This window comes from Ascaphus truei, chromosome 22 (genome assembly GCF_040206685.1).
Source record: "Ascaphus truei isolate aAscTru1 chromosome 22, aAscTru1.hap1, whole genome shotgun sequence".
In the NCBI taxonomy this organism is placed as follows: Eukaryota; Metazoa; Chordata; class Amphibia; order Anura; family Ascaphidae; genus Ascaphus; species Ascaphus truei.
In genome coordinates this window covers 8917260-8932615 of record NC_134504.1, presented here as the reverse complement: position 1 = coordinate 8932615, position 15356 = coordinate 8917260, and the positions used below count along the sequence as shown (strand labels likewise).

The 15356-nt window shown below is 42.2% G+C and overlaps 2 protein-coding genes across 5 annotated transcripts in view; one reads left to right on the top strand and one right to left on the bottom strand.

Annotated features, from left to right (window-relative positions):
* The window catches only part of LOC142472598 (uncharacterized), a 93151-nt gene that overhangs the window by 10163 nt on the left and 67632 nt on the right, over positions 1 to 15356 (top strand). The window contains exon 6 of the mRNA XM_075579673.1: positions 5850 to 6101. Coding sequence (XP_075435788.1) covers positions 5850 to 6101 — 252 coding nt within the window. The remainder of the gene's footprint in view (positions 1 to 5849; positions 6102 to 15356) is intronic.
* Positions 8671 to 15356, bottom strand: part of LOC142472728 (uncharacterized) — a 313204-nt gene continuing 306518 nt past the window's right edge. For 3 of the 4 annotated variants that reach the window (XM_075579871.1, XM_075579870.1, XM_075579872.1), the window contains 3 exons: positions 13005 to 13118; positions 12504 to 12617; positions 8671 to 11795 (listed from right to left, as the gene is read on the bottom strand). In XM_075579871.1, coding sequence (XP_075435986.1) covers positions 9451 to 11795; positions 12504 to 12617; positions 13005 to 13118 — 2573 coding nt within the window. In that variant the 3' untranslated portion in view covers positions 8671 to 9450. The remainder of the gene's footprint in view (positions 11796 to 12503; positions 12618 to 13004; positions 13119 to 15356) is intronic. The other variant, XM_075579873.1, reaches the window with a different exon arrangement.

Below are 15356 nucleotides of genomic sequence, written 5' to 3'. Positions count from 1 at the left end.
GACCGCTCCACTTCTCAGTCAGGAACACACCGCGATTGCCTCTGTCAGTGTCTCTCACCCGCAGTGGGGGCACTCCGCTGCGTCACGGCCATCTCAGCAGTCTTCTTCCAATCAGGGCTTCTCAGGAGATTGGGTACAGTGGCCTCAAAGCATCAAAAAAGTCCCAACATGTTTCGTCCCACCGGACTTCATCTGGGGTCATTGTTTAGAGTAGGTTTGGTCAATATACTGGTAGCATAGCAATACCACAGTAATAATAAAGGCTGGTAACTTGATACTGTCATGATAATTGTCGCGGAAGATCTCACCTGAGATGGACCAGTAAGGGCTATGGGAGGTAACAGTGCTCTAGGACAGCTACAGAGGAGGGTGGGAATTTTAAACTGACCAATAGAAAATGTTCCGGCTGGACTAGGCCACTGTTCTCAGTTTCAGCCTGATATCTCCTGCAGAGGTAAACACCTCGATCAGTGATGAACAATTGCTCCGTTTTTGAAGTACATTCTCCCCCGATCAGTGTCCAGGCCCTTCCCACTTCCACAGTTTTCCCAATCTCCTCGCCTAACAAATTATTTTATGGTTCAGACATCTATTATGTGATGGAGGGCTGAGTAGATTACCAGCCCCCCACACAATGGAGTCTTTCAAATCCCAATGGTAAAATATACACAGTATATTTCCCTATCTTATAGGGGGACATAATATACAGGGTGTCAGCCATTTTGGCTGCAATAAAATGGCCACATAAGCCTACAACATAGACCGTCTTCTTGACAGGTAGGGGCAACCAGCAGGCTTAACCTTTAATTTCCTTGCCAGGCTGCCCCTACCAACACAATAGTACAATTAAAATATTCAGTATTTTAATAATCTGGTACACCAAGAGTTAACGTATATTTTGAAAAGACCTATTTTTCTTCTATGTAAAGTCAAACTGCCCAAGGTATTTATTGTGGTAGGCTATGGATTGTTTCGCTTATTTGCATTGTGCCATAAAATAAATGATTGATTTATATTTTGAGATATACCCTGTGTTCCTTGAATTATTAAGGTTTCTGGTCACATCATCTTTGTTTGTATGACCTTTTCTGGTTTATATAATTTATTTGTACCTGAGAGGAGCACCAACCCTCACCACTGTAGCATATAGCTGTATAATTACTGTTATATATGACTTTGATGGTTACTAGAAACAACAATATGAAAAATAGGTGCTCCCACCGATCCCATGTATTAAGTATTTATAGAATCAGTGAAAAATAGTGATAAGACAATAATATTGTGTTGCCTCTTGGACAGTGCCTATATTTTAAATAAAATAGTGCATACAGTGAAAGTGTATATGTGAAATAATTAAGCTCAAACCCTCTGGTAGCGGCTGTTTTCCCTGGTCCCTAATAAAATGAAACAGTCTTCAAAATCTAGGGGGAACATGGGAGAAAATTAACAGACGAAAGAAGAAAAAGAAATAGCAACTAAGTGCAGGTGTCTTGTAATAGTTGTAGGTCATATGTATGTTTTGGCTCATGTAGAGTGCCTACTCACCGTGTAGTAGATATAAAATAGGCAGGTCCAAGACAGTGACTATGTTCCTCTTGCGTAGGGGAGTCGGATAATTTGTGCGTCGGTGAAAGAGAGAAATAGAAACCATAGTGCAGGTCAAATGGTAAAATCTTTATGTTTAAAAGATGGGAATCGTACTCGCATTGTGAACGATTTGTAAAAGCATAAAAAAGAGCAAGTTATGTAGTAGGCGTCGGGAGTTGTCACCCTCTCACCGCCTCCATTTTCCACCTGGATTTTGAAGACTGTTTGGTTACTTGTGCAGGTCCGCTTTTTTTGGTGTATATAGGTATTTATTGTTCAGTAAAACAAAAGCACGGAGCAGGAGACGGGGATCAAAGAGGTGTGATGCTTCAGAAGGTGGGTTAGGGTCCAGAAAAGCCTGATGTTTGAGGAGTGGACTTTGGGAGAAATGGACCGGAGAAGCCTGGTTCTTTGGAACTGCATTCTATATTCTCTGAAGTGATGGGATCATGTCATTTGCGATGTCATATGGGAGGTCATTTGTGAAATGATGTATGATGACATCAGCAAAGCATGGAGGGAGTTAAGGTTGCATGTCATACTTTTGAAGGGTTTGCTTACAAGCCTTAACTACACTTTAACTGTGTTTTTCAATGTAATATTAATATATTTAGACTAGGCTAGCACATACAGTTGTTGGGTTATGGCTGAAACTCCCCACAAGCTAGATTAGATAACCCACTCACCCAAAGGAACGTATCTACATATGTTTTTGTTTTACTGAACAATAAGTAGCTCAGCCTTAGATTTTTGCTCTTTATCATCGGAACCGGATAAGTGCCCTTTCAAGGTATAAGACCCCAGCATTCGACCCTCTGGTATGTTGGGGCCTCACAAAAGTGCTATTAGCCATTTGGCTACTACTTCTTTTGCCATTTGTATGTATTGTGATGAAGGTAATTGCCCCGAGGCTGGTGGTTAGGCCTATCAGGAGGGTTGGTGGTGTTAACTCCTTCATTACATTAGTGGTTACAACCGCTAAGGTAATGAAAGGGTTAACCCATCCTGCAACCTTCCCATGAGGCCTAACAACACGCACGAGGGCAACTACAGCACACCCTTCATTCACCCTTTTAAAACACCAGTAACCCCGTAATTACCTTAGCGGTAGTTACCGCTTAGGTAATTAAGGGGTTATTGGTTGGGCATTGACACTTACATGTTCATGCAGAAGAGGAGGATGCCTTAAATCTGACAAGTGAAGTAAAACATTTATTACTTTAAGTTTTTATGCATTTTACTGTACATATTTTACTGTGATGAATGGGCAAAACCGCTAGAAGACATACCACTAAGGCAATAAAGGGGTTCATTGCGCACACCCAAGCGGCCTAACCACCCTCCCCAGGGAAACTACCCCCTTCACCCAACATCTATACCCCCAACAAACCAGATTTGATTTAACTCCTTCATTACCTTAGCCTCTAGTCCAGAGGTCTCCAAACTCAGTTCTCAAGGAACACCAACAGGAGAGGTTTTATGCATATCCCTGCTTTAGCACAGGTGGCTCAATCAGCAGCTCAGTCTTCAATTGAGCCCCAGATTGAGCCACCTGGACTGAAGCAAGGATATCCTGAAGAGCTGAGGTTGTAGTGTATAGAACAGAGCACAGCCCGACATTCAAACTTGAAAAAGACTGAAAAAATCCAAGGCTGACTCCAAAATTCGCAGATCAATTTATTGCAAGCTTCAGGAAGCACAGGGACTACATGAACGCACCTACGCGTTTCATGCCAGAGCACTTGATAAAGTGCACAATATTTAATTAATTCATTACACATCTCAGGTCTCAAGACCTGGAAACAGGTATCAAAAAATAGAGATGCCAAAAACAGTGGCAAGCCATGGACCAATTTAACTAATCTCCCAAAATGTAAAAGACCTAAATTCACATTGTAAACGCAAACAAGCACTTTCCAAATTTAAAAGACTTCAAGGTGACATTCTCTTTTTACAAGAGACACCCTTTGACTCCCCAGATCCGCCCAATACTTTTCAAAGGCACATTTATCAGGGCATATATAGCCTTTTGCAAGTAAAAAAAGAGGGGTGTCATGATTTCCATTTTCAGGAAGGAAAGGTCCTTCTAGATCCAGAAGGGAGATATATTGTGCTACAGGGCCTCATCTCTGTCTCACAGGTAACAATGGTGAATATCTGTGCCCCAAACGAGAACCAACCAGAATTTGTGAGTCGTACCCTGAATCTAATCGAGACCGCACCTCCTGCTCCTCTACTTGTAGCAGGAGACTTCTGGCAACACAAAACACATGATGACTTGCTAACTGCGGGGACATCACTGACAAAATGAATAAAAATGCTTTTTACATTTCCAGTTCCCAAGACACAGTTTCCCCCCTTCCAGATATCACACAGTGCTCAGCTTTTTTCTGGAAGCGGTTACACACAATACATTACATAGACGTCAAAACGAGCCTCTCAGAGGTGGCCATCAGGCCGCGCTTATAGTACCGACGAAGCGACATCGCGTCAAAACAAGTGTATTGAATCTGTCATGTGCACCTATATTGGACGCCATGGCGCGACATAGCGACCAAAATCGTTGAAGTCACTAGAATTTGATTTTTGCAGAGACGGTCTCACCATGTGACTGCCTATAAGCCAGGAGGTTACATGCAAATAATACAAATATGCTGCACACCAAGAAAAAATTCAATATATACGGTCACTGGTGCTCCTAGCTCAGGGAATACCTGTACAGAATCGGCAAACAAAGGAAGATCCAGGGCACTACGGATTTGTCATTAAAGTTATAATTTTTTAGCAACACAACGTTTTGGCCATCAGCGTTGCCTTTATCAAGTGACTAGCATACCCATAGCCAAATATTGTGCCATCCACTAAGAATCCAGCTGTGCAGGTCTTTATGAACATGGTTAAGTCAGATGTAAATAATTATTTTAAAAGAAAACATCCTGTAAATTTTAATCTTACTATGGGTCAAAAAAGTGTCTAGATCAGCTGGTTAAAAATCCCAAAGTCATACTTAAAAAAGCAGACAAAGGTGGGGCACTAGTTCTGCAAAATTATGATCAGTATAGATCAGAAGCACACAGACAGCTGGTGGATGAGAACTGTTATTTGAAGCTAAACCGTGACCCCACCAACATGTGTACCAACAGGAGATTGATAAAATCCTGCAACTGGGCTTAGGTAATAATTGGCTTACCGAAGCAGAAAAATAATGACAACCCCGAGGGGCCCGGTTTTATACTTACTGCGAAAGGTTCATAAAAGCTTACATAACACCCCCCGGCAGACCAATAATTTCGGCAACGAATTCCATAAATCAGCCCCTAGATATTTATGTTGACACTTTTTTACAACCTATGGTGTTGGAGAGCAAATCATACATAAAAGATACATTTGATTTCCTGGTCAAGATTAGATCTTTGGCTTTACAGGACAGAGAATGTCTTCTGGTGACCATGGACGTCAACAGTCTCTACACCATTATACCACACACTGATGGGTTAAATGTTGTCAGAGAAAAACTGACCAATACACATGTAGCAAATCCACCTGTTGATTTTATTATGCGTTTATTACACTTCATTCTGCATACAAATTATTTTAGGTTTGAGAACTGTTTCTACTTACAAACTATGGGAACGGCAATTGGGAGCAATGTGGCACCCTCTTACGTGAATTTATACATGGCAGATTTTGAGCAAAGGTTTATTTATAACACTGTATATCATGACAAGATGATCTATTATTGTCGATATATAGATGATCTTTTTTCATCTGGAATGGGACTGATGAGGAACTGGTTGCTTTTTTCACATATTTGGAACAACTTCCCACACCAGTCTGCTTCACAAAAAACTGGCTCCTTGTGACCTTGGGCGAGTCACTCTATCTCCCAGTGCCTCAGGCACCAAGAACATAGATTGTAAGCTTTCATATCTTTTAACTGCTTCCTAACAAACCGATAAAGAGTTACAGAATGTGAATAGTTATGTATTTTATTTGCAGGCTACATTGTTGCTGCTGATCTTCTCTGCCTTTATAAATCTGGCAAATAAGGTCAGTATGGATTGATTATATCACAGAATGAAGCTTTAAGAATATTGAGAAGACTGGCATTTTTGAACTAATTTTTATTCAGCATGGATAAACCTTTGCAGTTTTGGTTTGATTCACACCAATATAAGATTATTTTAGGGTGTCCCACTGATTCTATCTATTTTCCATTATATTTCATTCTCATCAATCCTCCACATCAACTATGGTTTAAGGACGGAGGACCTGCGATGCACAGAGGATTTCGGCGCCTGCGTAGTGAAAGATGGAACAGACTACCGATGCCAAAGCTGGAGTGGTGAATGCGAGCACAACACAATGCCGAGATTGGTGACGCCCGACAACATGAACACCCGTGGGATTTCTGGAACAAGACGTAGACCAATCGGGATCGTCGTTGGAGGCTGTGAGGACATCACCGGTGCCGGGTTGTGGGCATGCACGCAGAGAGATCGGAAACGGCGATAGTGAGTGAATGGAGTCTGATCTACGTGGGACATTTTGTGCTCGAAAGCGGACCAATCAGGATCGTCGCTGGAGCCCGGAATTACGTCACCAATACCGGAACACAGACGTGCACGCTCGTGCAATTGGTGGAACACGAAAGCAAGTGTCTAATGGAGATTGTTTCATGTGGGACAGCTGGTGATAATTTTGTATGTTTTTCACATGGTTTTGGGACTATATATACAGGACAATATTGGGCTATGGTTTTGCCAGTCACTTGATAAAGGCCACGCTGATGGCCGAAATGTTATGTTGCTAATACATTATAACATTAATGACAAATCCGTAGTGCCCTGGATCTTCCTTTGTTTGCCTATAAGCCAATCAGATAGCTTCTATTGCATCCAATCAGATAGCATAGTTAATAACCAATCAGAGTGTAGTACAACATTACATGCTAACACCTAGTGACCTCAAATTTGGTTTTAGGTGTGCCTCAGGCTTTCAACTCTTCCAGCCAGGGCATAATCGGCCAATAATGCCCTGTTCTTCAGGGATTATTACTTAAATAACAAAAAAATTTGATTGACACAATGGCTATGTTTCTGTTTTTATCAAATGTTATGGTTATAGAGAATGATATCCACTGTACCTCTCTCTCCCCCCTCTCTTCCCCATTCTCTCTCTCCCCCCTTCTTTCTCTCCCCTTCTCTCTCTTCCCCCCCTCTCTTCCCCCCCTCTCTCTCTCCTTCTTGCTCTCTGTCTCTCCCCCTTCTTGCTTTCTCTCTCCTCTCTCCCGTTCTCTCACTCCCCTTCTTTCTCTCTCTCTCCTTCAATCTCTCTCTCCCCTTCTCTCTTCCCCCCATGTCTCTTCCGTTCTCTCTCTCTTCTCCCCCTTCTCTCTCTTCCCCCCTCTTTCTTCCCTTCTCTCTCTGTGCAGGGAGAGGGGGGAATGTTTGTGTTATGTGCGGGGATAGGGGGAATGTGTGTGTGATGTGCGAGGAGAGGGAGGGGAATGTGTGTGTGATGTGCAGGGAGAGGGGGGAATGTGTGTGATGTGCGGAGAGAGGAGGGAATGTGTGTGTGATGTGCAGGGAGAGGGGGATGTGTGTGTGATGTGCAGGGAGAGGGGGCATGTGTGTGATGTGCAGGGAGAGGGGGGGTGTGTGTGATTGTGTGTCCGTCTAGTCAAACACACTATATTAACACCTTTAAAATTGTAATTTAAATATCAGTAATCATAAATAATTTACAAACAATCACCTTAGGGTCAACATGAGTCTCTCGTCAGGACTAATATTCACATAAAAGTGCATCTGCATCGGGGAGATCTTTTCCTGAATATGTTCTAAAATGTAATCAAAAGTTGATTTTTTTTCATCCTCTTACTAAAAAATTGATATTATGCTCGCCAAGATCGTCATACAATGTAGAAAATTTGCCACGGCGCTGGCGTTTACATTTAATTTTGTGGATATTTGTTTGTCTTCCAAACAACATATCATCTCTGAGGTAGGCATTATCCATCATAGACTCATAAATTAGTCTCATATTCCTATGACAGTCATTGTATAAAGCCATTCTTTTTGATTATAGTAAAGTTAGAAAAAAAATTGGGTAACACAAAATATATAGATAGATCTATAAACTTTGTATTTAACATATGATGGCTTCAATATAGGTTTAAACACACTCCATTTTGTGTTTCAGCACACATTGGCAGCATAGATACAGAAATCACAACTCTGTTTCAGCCTTCCCCCTTGCTCTGATCTCCAGCCCTCTGCCTTCCCCCTTGCTGACATCACCCCCTTGTAGCCAGCGACGTCACCAAAATGGATTGCAACTTTCGCAATGGCGACGGGTAACGTCATCGGTCGCGTCGCTGGTACTCTAAGTGCGGCCTTACACATGGTTTTGGATAGCCAGCTGGGCTTCAACTTTGTTATGTGAGGCTGGCTACTCCTACCGTCACAAGAGGTCTTATTTTTCTGGGGAGCAGGAGGAGGCGGGGATCAAAGTGATATGATGCTTCAGGTGGGTAAAAAGGGTCCAGAAAAGCCTGATGTTTGAGGCGTGGACTAGGGGAGAAATGGACCGGAGAAGTCTGGTTCTTTGGGACTGCATTCCATATTCTCTGAAGTTATGGGAACATGTCATTTGCGATGTCATATGTGAGATCATATGTCACATGATGTATGATGACATCAGCAAAGCAAGGTTGCGTCATACAAGGGTTAACTACACTTTAACAGTGTTTTTCCATTTAAAATGTATATATTTAGACTAGGCTAGCACATACAGTTGTGTTGGGTTATGGCTTAATCACCCCACAAGCTAGGTTAGATAACCCACTCGCCCCAAGGCACGTATCTAAATATGTTTTAGTTTTAATGACCAATAAAAACCTACATACACCAAAAAAGAATGCCTGCACTAGTAACCAAAGTCATATATAACAGTAATTACACAGCTATATGCTACTGTGGTGAGTGTCGGTGCTCCTCTGAGTTACAAATTAATTATATAAACTAGAAAAGGTCATACACAGATGTGACCAGAAACCTCAATAATTCAAGGAACTCAGGGTGTATCTCAAAATATAAATCAATCATTTATTACATGGCACAATACAAATAAGCGAAACAATCCATAGCCTATCACAATAAATACGTTGGGCAGTTTGACTTTACATAGAAGAAAAATATGTCTTTTCAAAATATACGTTAACTCTTGGTATACCAGATTATTCAAATACTGAATATTTTAATGGTACTATTGTGTTGGTAGAGGCAGCCTGGCAAGGAAATTAAAGGTTAAGCCCGATGGATGTCGCTACCTGTCAAGAAGATGGTCTAAGCTGAAGGCTTATGTGGCCATTTTATGGCAGCAAAAATGTCTGACACCCTCTATATTATATCCCCCTATAAGATAGGGAAATAAACTGTGTGTATTTTACCATTGGGATTTGTAAGACTCCATTGTGTGGTGGCTGGAAATCTACTCAGCCCGGCCATCACACAATGGAGGTCTGGGCCATAAAATTATTTGTGTTAGGTGAGGAGATTGGGAACACTGTGGAAGTGGGGAGGGCCTGGACTCAGATCGGAGGAGCATATACTTAAAAAGCGGAGCAATTGTTCATCCCTCACTGAGGTGTCTATCTCTGCTGGAGATATCAGGCTGAAATTGGAAACCGTGGCCTGGGTCCTAGTCTCGCCAGCATATTTTCCATTGGTCAGTTTACATTTCCCACCCTCCTGTGGGCTGTCTTAAAGCACTGTTACCTCCCATAGCCCTGACTAGTCCATCTCAGATGAGGTCTTCCGTGACAATTATCATGACAGTATCAAGTTATCTGCCTTTTTATTACTGTGGTGTTGCTATGCGTGTGTGAATCTTCTGGTGTGTGTGGAGATAGCCCTTCCGTGAAAAGCATTTTCCACACTCGGTACATGTGTAAGGTTTCTCCCCTGTGTGAATCCTCTGGTGTGTGAGGAGATAGTCCTTCTGTGAAAAGCCTTTCCCACATTCTGTACATGTGTAAGGTTTCTCACCTGTGTGAATCCTCTGGTGCCTGGAGAGGTGGCTCTGCTCAATGAATTTTTTCTCACAAACTGAACATGTGTAAGGTTTCTCCCCTGTATGAATCCTCTGGTGTGTGAGAAGACATCTCTCATCACTGAATTCTTTCTCACACTCTGTACATGTGAAAGGTTTCTCCCCTGTATGAATCCTCTGGTGTCTTAGAAGGCTTCTCTTATCACTGAATTGTTTCTCACACTCTGTACATGTGTAAGTTTTCTCCCCTGTGTGAATCTTCTGGTGTGAAAATAGATTGCTCTTCTGTGAAAACCTTATTCCACACTCTGTACATGTGTAAGGTTTCTCCCCTGTATGAATCATCTGGTGTGTGAGGAGGCTTATCTTATCACTGAAAAGTTTCTCACACTCTGTACATGTGTAAGGTTTCTCCCCTGTATGAATCATCTGGTGTTTGAGGAATCTTCCCTTATCACTGAATAGTTTCCCACACTCTGTACATGTGTAAGGTTTCTCCCCTGTGTGAATCCTCTGGTGTGTAATTAGATGGTCCTTCCGTGAAAAGCTTTTCCCACACTCTGTACATGTGTAAGGTTTCTTCCCTATGTGAATGCTCTGGTGTTTGAGAAGATAGTCCTTCCGTGAAAAGCTTTTCCCACACTCTTTACATGTGTAAGGTTTCTCCCCTGTGTGAATCCTCTGGTGTGCGAGGAGACAGTCCTTCTGTGCAAAACTTTTTCCACACGCTGAACATGTATAAGGTTTCATCCCTGTGTGAATCCTCTGGTGTGCGAAGAGATAGTCCTTCTGTGCAAAACCTTTTCCACACTCTGTACATGTGTAAGGTTTCTCCCCTGTATGAATCCTCTGGTGTCTTAGGAGTCTACTTTTATGACTGAATTGTTTCTCACACTCTGTACATGTGTAAAGTTTTTCCCCTGTGTGAATCTTCTGGTGTGAGAGAAGATTGCTCTTCTTTGAAAACCGTATTCCACACTCTGTACATGTGTAAGGTTTCTCCCCTGTATGAATCATCTGGTGTGTGAGGAGAGATCTCTTATCACTGAATTGTTTCTCACACTCTGTACATCTGTAAGGTTTCTCCCCTGTGTGAATCTTCTGGTGTGAGAGAAGATTGCTCTTCTGTGAAAACCTTATTCCGCACTCTGTACATGTGTAAGGTTTCTCCCCTGTATGAATCATCTGGTGTGTGAGGAGAGATCTCTTATCACTGAATTGTTTCTCACACTCTGTACATGTATAAGGTTTCTCCCCTGTGTGAATCTTCTGGTGTGAGAGAAGAGTGCTCTTCTGTGAAAAGCATTTCCCACACACTGTACATGTGTAAGGTTTCTCCCCTGTGTGAATCTTCTGATGTGAGAAAAGATAGCCCTTCCGTGAAAAGCATTTCCCACACTCTTTACATGTGTAAGGTTTCTCCCCTGTGTGAATCTTCTGGTGTGTGAGGAGATAGCCCTTCCGTGAAAACCCTTTCCCACACTCTGTACATGTGTAAGGTTTCTCCCCTGTGTGAATCCTCTGATGTGACAGGAGATAGTCCTTCTGTGAAAAACATTTCCCACACTCTGAACAAGTGTAAGGTTTCTCCACTGTGTGAATCCTCTGGTGTATGAGGAGATGGTCCTTCCGTGAAAAGCATTTCCCACAATCTGTACATGTGTAAGGTTTCCCCCCTGTGTGAATCACCTGGTGTGTGAGGAGATGGTCCTTCCGTGAAAAGCTTTTCCCACACGCTGTACATGTGTAAGGTTTCTCCCCTGTGTGAATCATCTGGTGTGATAGGAGTTCCCCATTCAGTGAAAAATCTTTTCCACGGTCATTACAGGTAAAGGGTTCTTTGCTAGTGTAGACACAAAGGTGTGTGATCAAATCCCTATTCAATGAGAAACTTTTCCCACACTTACACACGAAAAGCTGAACATTGCAACTGTTTGAATCTCTCTCATATCTTTTGCTTAACCCATACTTGGAGTCAGTCTGTGCCGAGAGCTGTACAAGGCCTGCAAATTCATCATGATGTGGCACTGGTTCCTTGCACATATCCAACATGTGGTAGTAATCATTGGTTTCTGGCACTTCAGGGCTGCAAGAAGTGAACCAGCTTCTGGACATGTAAGAGTTCCAGTTCTGCTCCTCGTTCAGGCAGTTCTCTAACAAAAGTAAACAAAAAAAACAGAGCTCAAGTTTTCAATCTGTAAAGCAAATTACTTATAAAAAATACTCACGCTGGTCAACTCCTTCCTAGGTGGAGCTCCAATCCCAGAAAAGATGGCAACGGATAACATAGCTTTAATCCACGAGGAAGGGAAAGACCCTTTAAATTGTGGGAGCTATAGACCCATTTCCCTTTTGAACTCTGATTTAAATATACATTGTAAGATCATTGCCAACAGGTTAAAACCAATATTACCATCTTTAATACACAGGGACCAGGTGGGCTTTATCATATGTGGTGGTCCTGCCCTAAAATCCAGCAGTACTGGATTATGGTCCAATACATTATCATAGAGACTTTAGACATAATAGTTCCCCTAGATCCAGTGAGGAGGGGGAAAGATGAGACGGAGGAGAGGAAGAGATGAGGAGGAGGAGAGATGATGATGAGGGATGCAGAGAGATGATCAGAGTGAGGATGGGGGAGGGAGAAAAAAATTGCCGGCAGAATTAATATTAATTAATATTTCTTAATGGATTTTTTTTTTACCATTGGGCCTGTGCATGTCTAGCTATGCCACTGGAAGGTGCCCTTGAAAGATTGGGACTTCCTATGAGAGGCAATATGAATATTCCCTAAATGTGACCATACTACTTGTAGCAAGATAACCTTTGATTACCCCAAAGGATATTATGGTACTCACCATCGACAGCAAATGAATCTATTTCACTCTTTATTGTGGTTAGATGAGCCTGAGTGTTTGGTTCTTCTTTCTCAGACTTAATCTCTAACGTCTCTGGTACAATCACTGGGAAACCTGCCAACAAGAAAAGGAAAATCCATCATGTAAAGCTGGGAGTGGGAACTCTTCCTGTGATATCACTATACAGAAATACTGTATACCGATTCCTAAGGGGAGGGGATAGGTAACTGATTGTACTTTATTATTAACCCAGAGGGATGAGTGTTTTTACCCGAGTGCTGAAAACATGCTGGAGACTATGGTGCTACCAATGTTTAAACCTCAATAATGATAACAGTATTCTTAATATAACCTTAGACAAATCATGTTTGTTTTTTAATAGAAAATGTAGCTTATAATTGTATCCATGCTTTAATGTTATTTTATTCAATATAGTAGATATTTCAGTCCATTTTTAAAATTAATTGAATGGCAGACAAGTGAGGATACAAGGTTACTTACCACCAACAGGAAATGAATCTATTTCACTCTTTATTGAGGTCACATGATCCTCAGAGTTTGGTTCTTCATTTTCCAACTTAATCTCTAATCGCTCCGGTGCAACCGTTGGAAAACCTGGCAATAATACAGGCAGTCCTCAGTTATCCGACACAATGCGTTACTCAAAATGGCGTCAGATAGCGAAGTGTCGTAAAGCGAATCACATTTTCCCTTAGGAACACTGTTTAAATGAAAAATTCTGTTCCTGATGGCATTTTTAACACTAAAATACACCAAATATTTTACGCAGGCAATAAGAGATGCAGCACACACACCAATTATGATGTAAAGATTCTATTTATTGAATCCAGAACTGTATAATAAAACTGTGAGACATGGTTAGGGGCCTAAATACACCACTAAACCTTCACACAGACTGATCTGCATTATTTCCCTGACTGCAGCCTTCTGATTGACATAATGTTGCAACTTTGCAAAGCATCGTAAGAGCTTTGGATAAGCCATTTTGGCATCGTAATACCGCCCATAGGGATGCATTGGACAGTGTCGGATAAGCCATTCGTCGTAAAACGAAGACACTGTAAAAGGAAAACCCATCATGTAAACCTGGGATTTGAGCGTCTCCTTGGAATTTAACCTTCTCTGATAATGGTATAATATAATACCCTTCGTAAAGAAATGTTTAACTAGCCCTTCTGGCAGAAATTGACAAATATAGTTGAAGACATATTACATCTCAGGCCTCGTCCATAGTACAAGATACGGAGCGAGCTACATAGCTTGCACTACAAACAAACGTGTGTATTCCAAAGCGCATGGCCATAGTGAGCGCGAGCTTGCATGCGAGATACAAGGATACCAAAAGCAGAGGAGACAGCCTGGTCATGTGAGCGGCTAACAGCCAATGAAAATTTAGTAAGCTATTCTGCCTGGATACTGTTCAAATGACTCTTTGTCAGTTGAGTTGTGCTTGCTGTGAGAATATGGACAAGGGCGCCATGACGCCAAAGGGCGATTTGTAGCATACCGGACAGAAGAGAAACATTTGTAGCTCTTCACTTTAACGAGGCTATAATTTGATGTGGGCTTTGAATAAATCTATGGCTGAGAAGTTGGTCATTACATGACTCCACAGCTGAAAAATATTTAGGCTGTGGCTACGCTCTGTATGAGTTTTATGCAGTTTTTTTTTTAATAGTTTTTGTCTGTTCCCATAGTGATGCAACTCACATGCGTGCAAACGGGAGAAGGGTTAACACACAGTTCACAAGCTGTCCCACTTCTCACCTTCGCCAAGGTCCCTCACATGAACAATATGTCCCCTAAATTCTTCCCCATATACCACGTGGGGCTGTGTGGGGAGCAAGGGGGGGGGGAGGGAGCGGGGGAAGAGGGCTTGTTATTGTCTCAGCTAGAATTTGGAAAATAAATGAAATGATAAAATCAGAGCAATCTGCATTTCAAAGACAAAACCAGCAGCCCTTTATTTTCTGCCCCCCCCCCCCCCCACAACCAAGGGGGGATAGGTTTGGGGGAAAGGGTAGACAGGGGAGTGTGATATATTAGACCGGGCTCCCTTAATAAAGGAAGGCTAAACAGAGTCTGCAGTCTCCTTGCCATGCCATTTTAAAGCAGAATATCAGAAAAGGGTATATTGTTGGGTTCTAACTGTATGATCTACTGATACCCTTCCCCCGCTACCAGATCGCCCCTGTGGTTCCTCTATTGTGTGTACCAGGCAGCCATTTGCTGTATGACCCCTGCTGAGATCAGCTCCTTAACTTTCAAACTGACCGTCCCCATCTGTAGCCCCTTCTGTTCTGGATTCCCTCTTATTTTCAAATCTCAGTTAGGCGTGGGATAGTCCTGTGATTGGCTGAGGATTAACACATCACTGACTGGTACAGAAGTCCCATAGGGAATGATAGGCAAGGAAATGCTTAAGAGCCCCCGCTTGGTTTTCCGACTCAGATTCACTGAGGAAAGACATTCAGATGCTGGAACATGTTGGTGTGCGCAATTACCCCACTGCCCTGCACCATCCCAAAGACTTTATTCCCACTCCCCTGGGTGGAACCGACTACTTGAAAGTTTCAAAGAAAAACTCTTTAATTTCTCTACTCTCCCACTTTATTTACGGATGCGGACTGTATGTTCTATTTTGTGTACTTTAACCACTAGATTAAACTCTTGTTTGATCGCTCAATTGTCGTGAGTGTTAGCCCACATGGTTTTGTGTAACTTGTGACCTACTGTATATTGTGATATTTGCTCAGACGCTAGCCACTTGTGAGTTCAGCTAGGGTTGTTACTGTATGTGCAATGTGATTCATTTGCTTGCTGGGAGTTCTG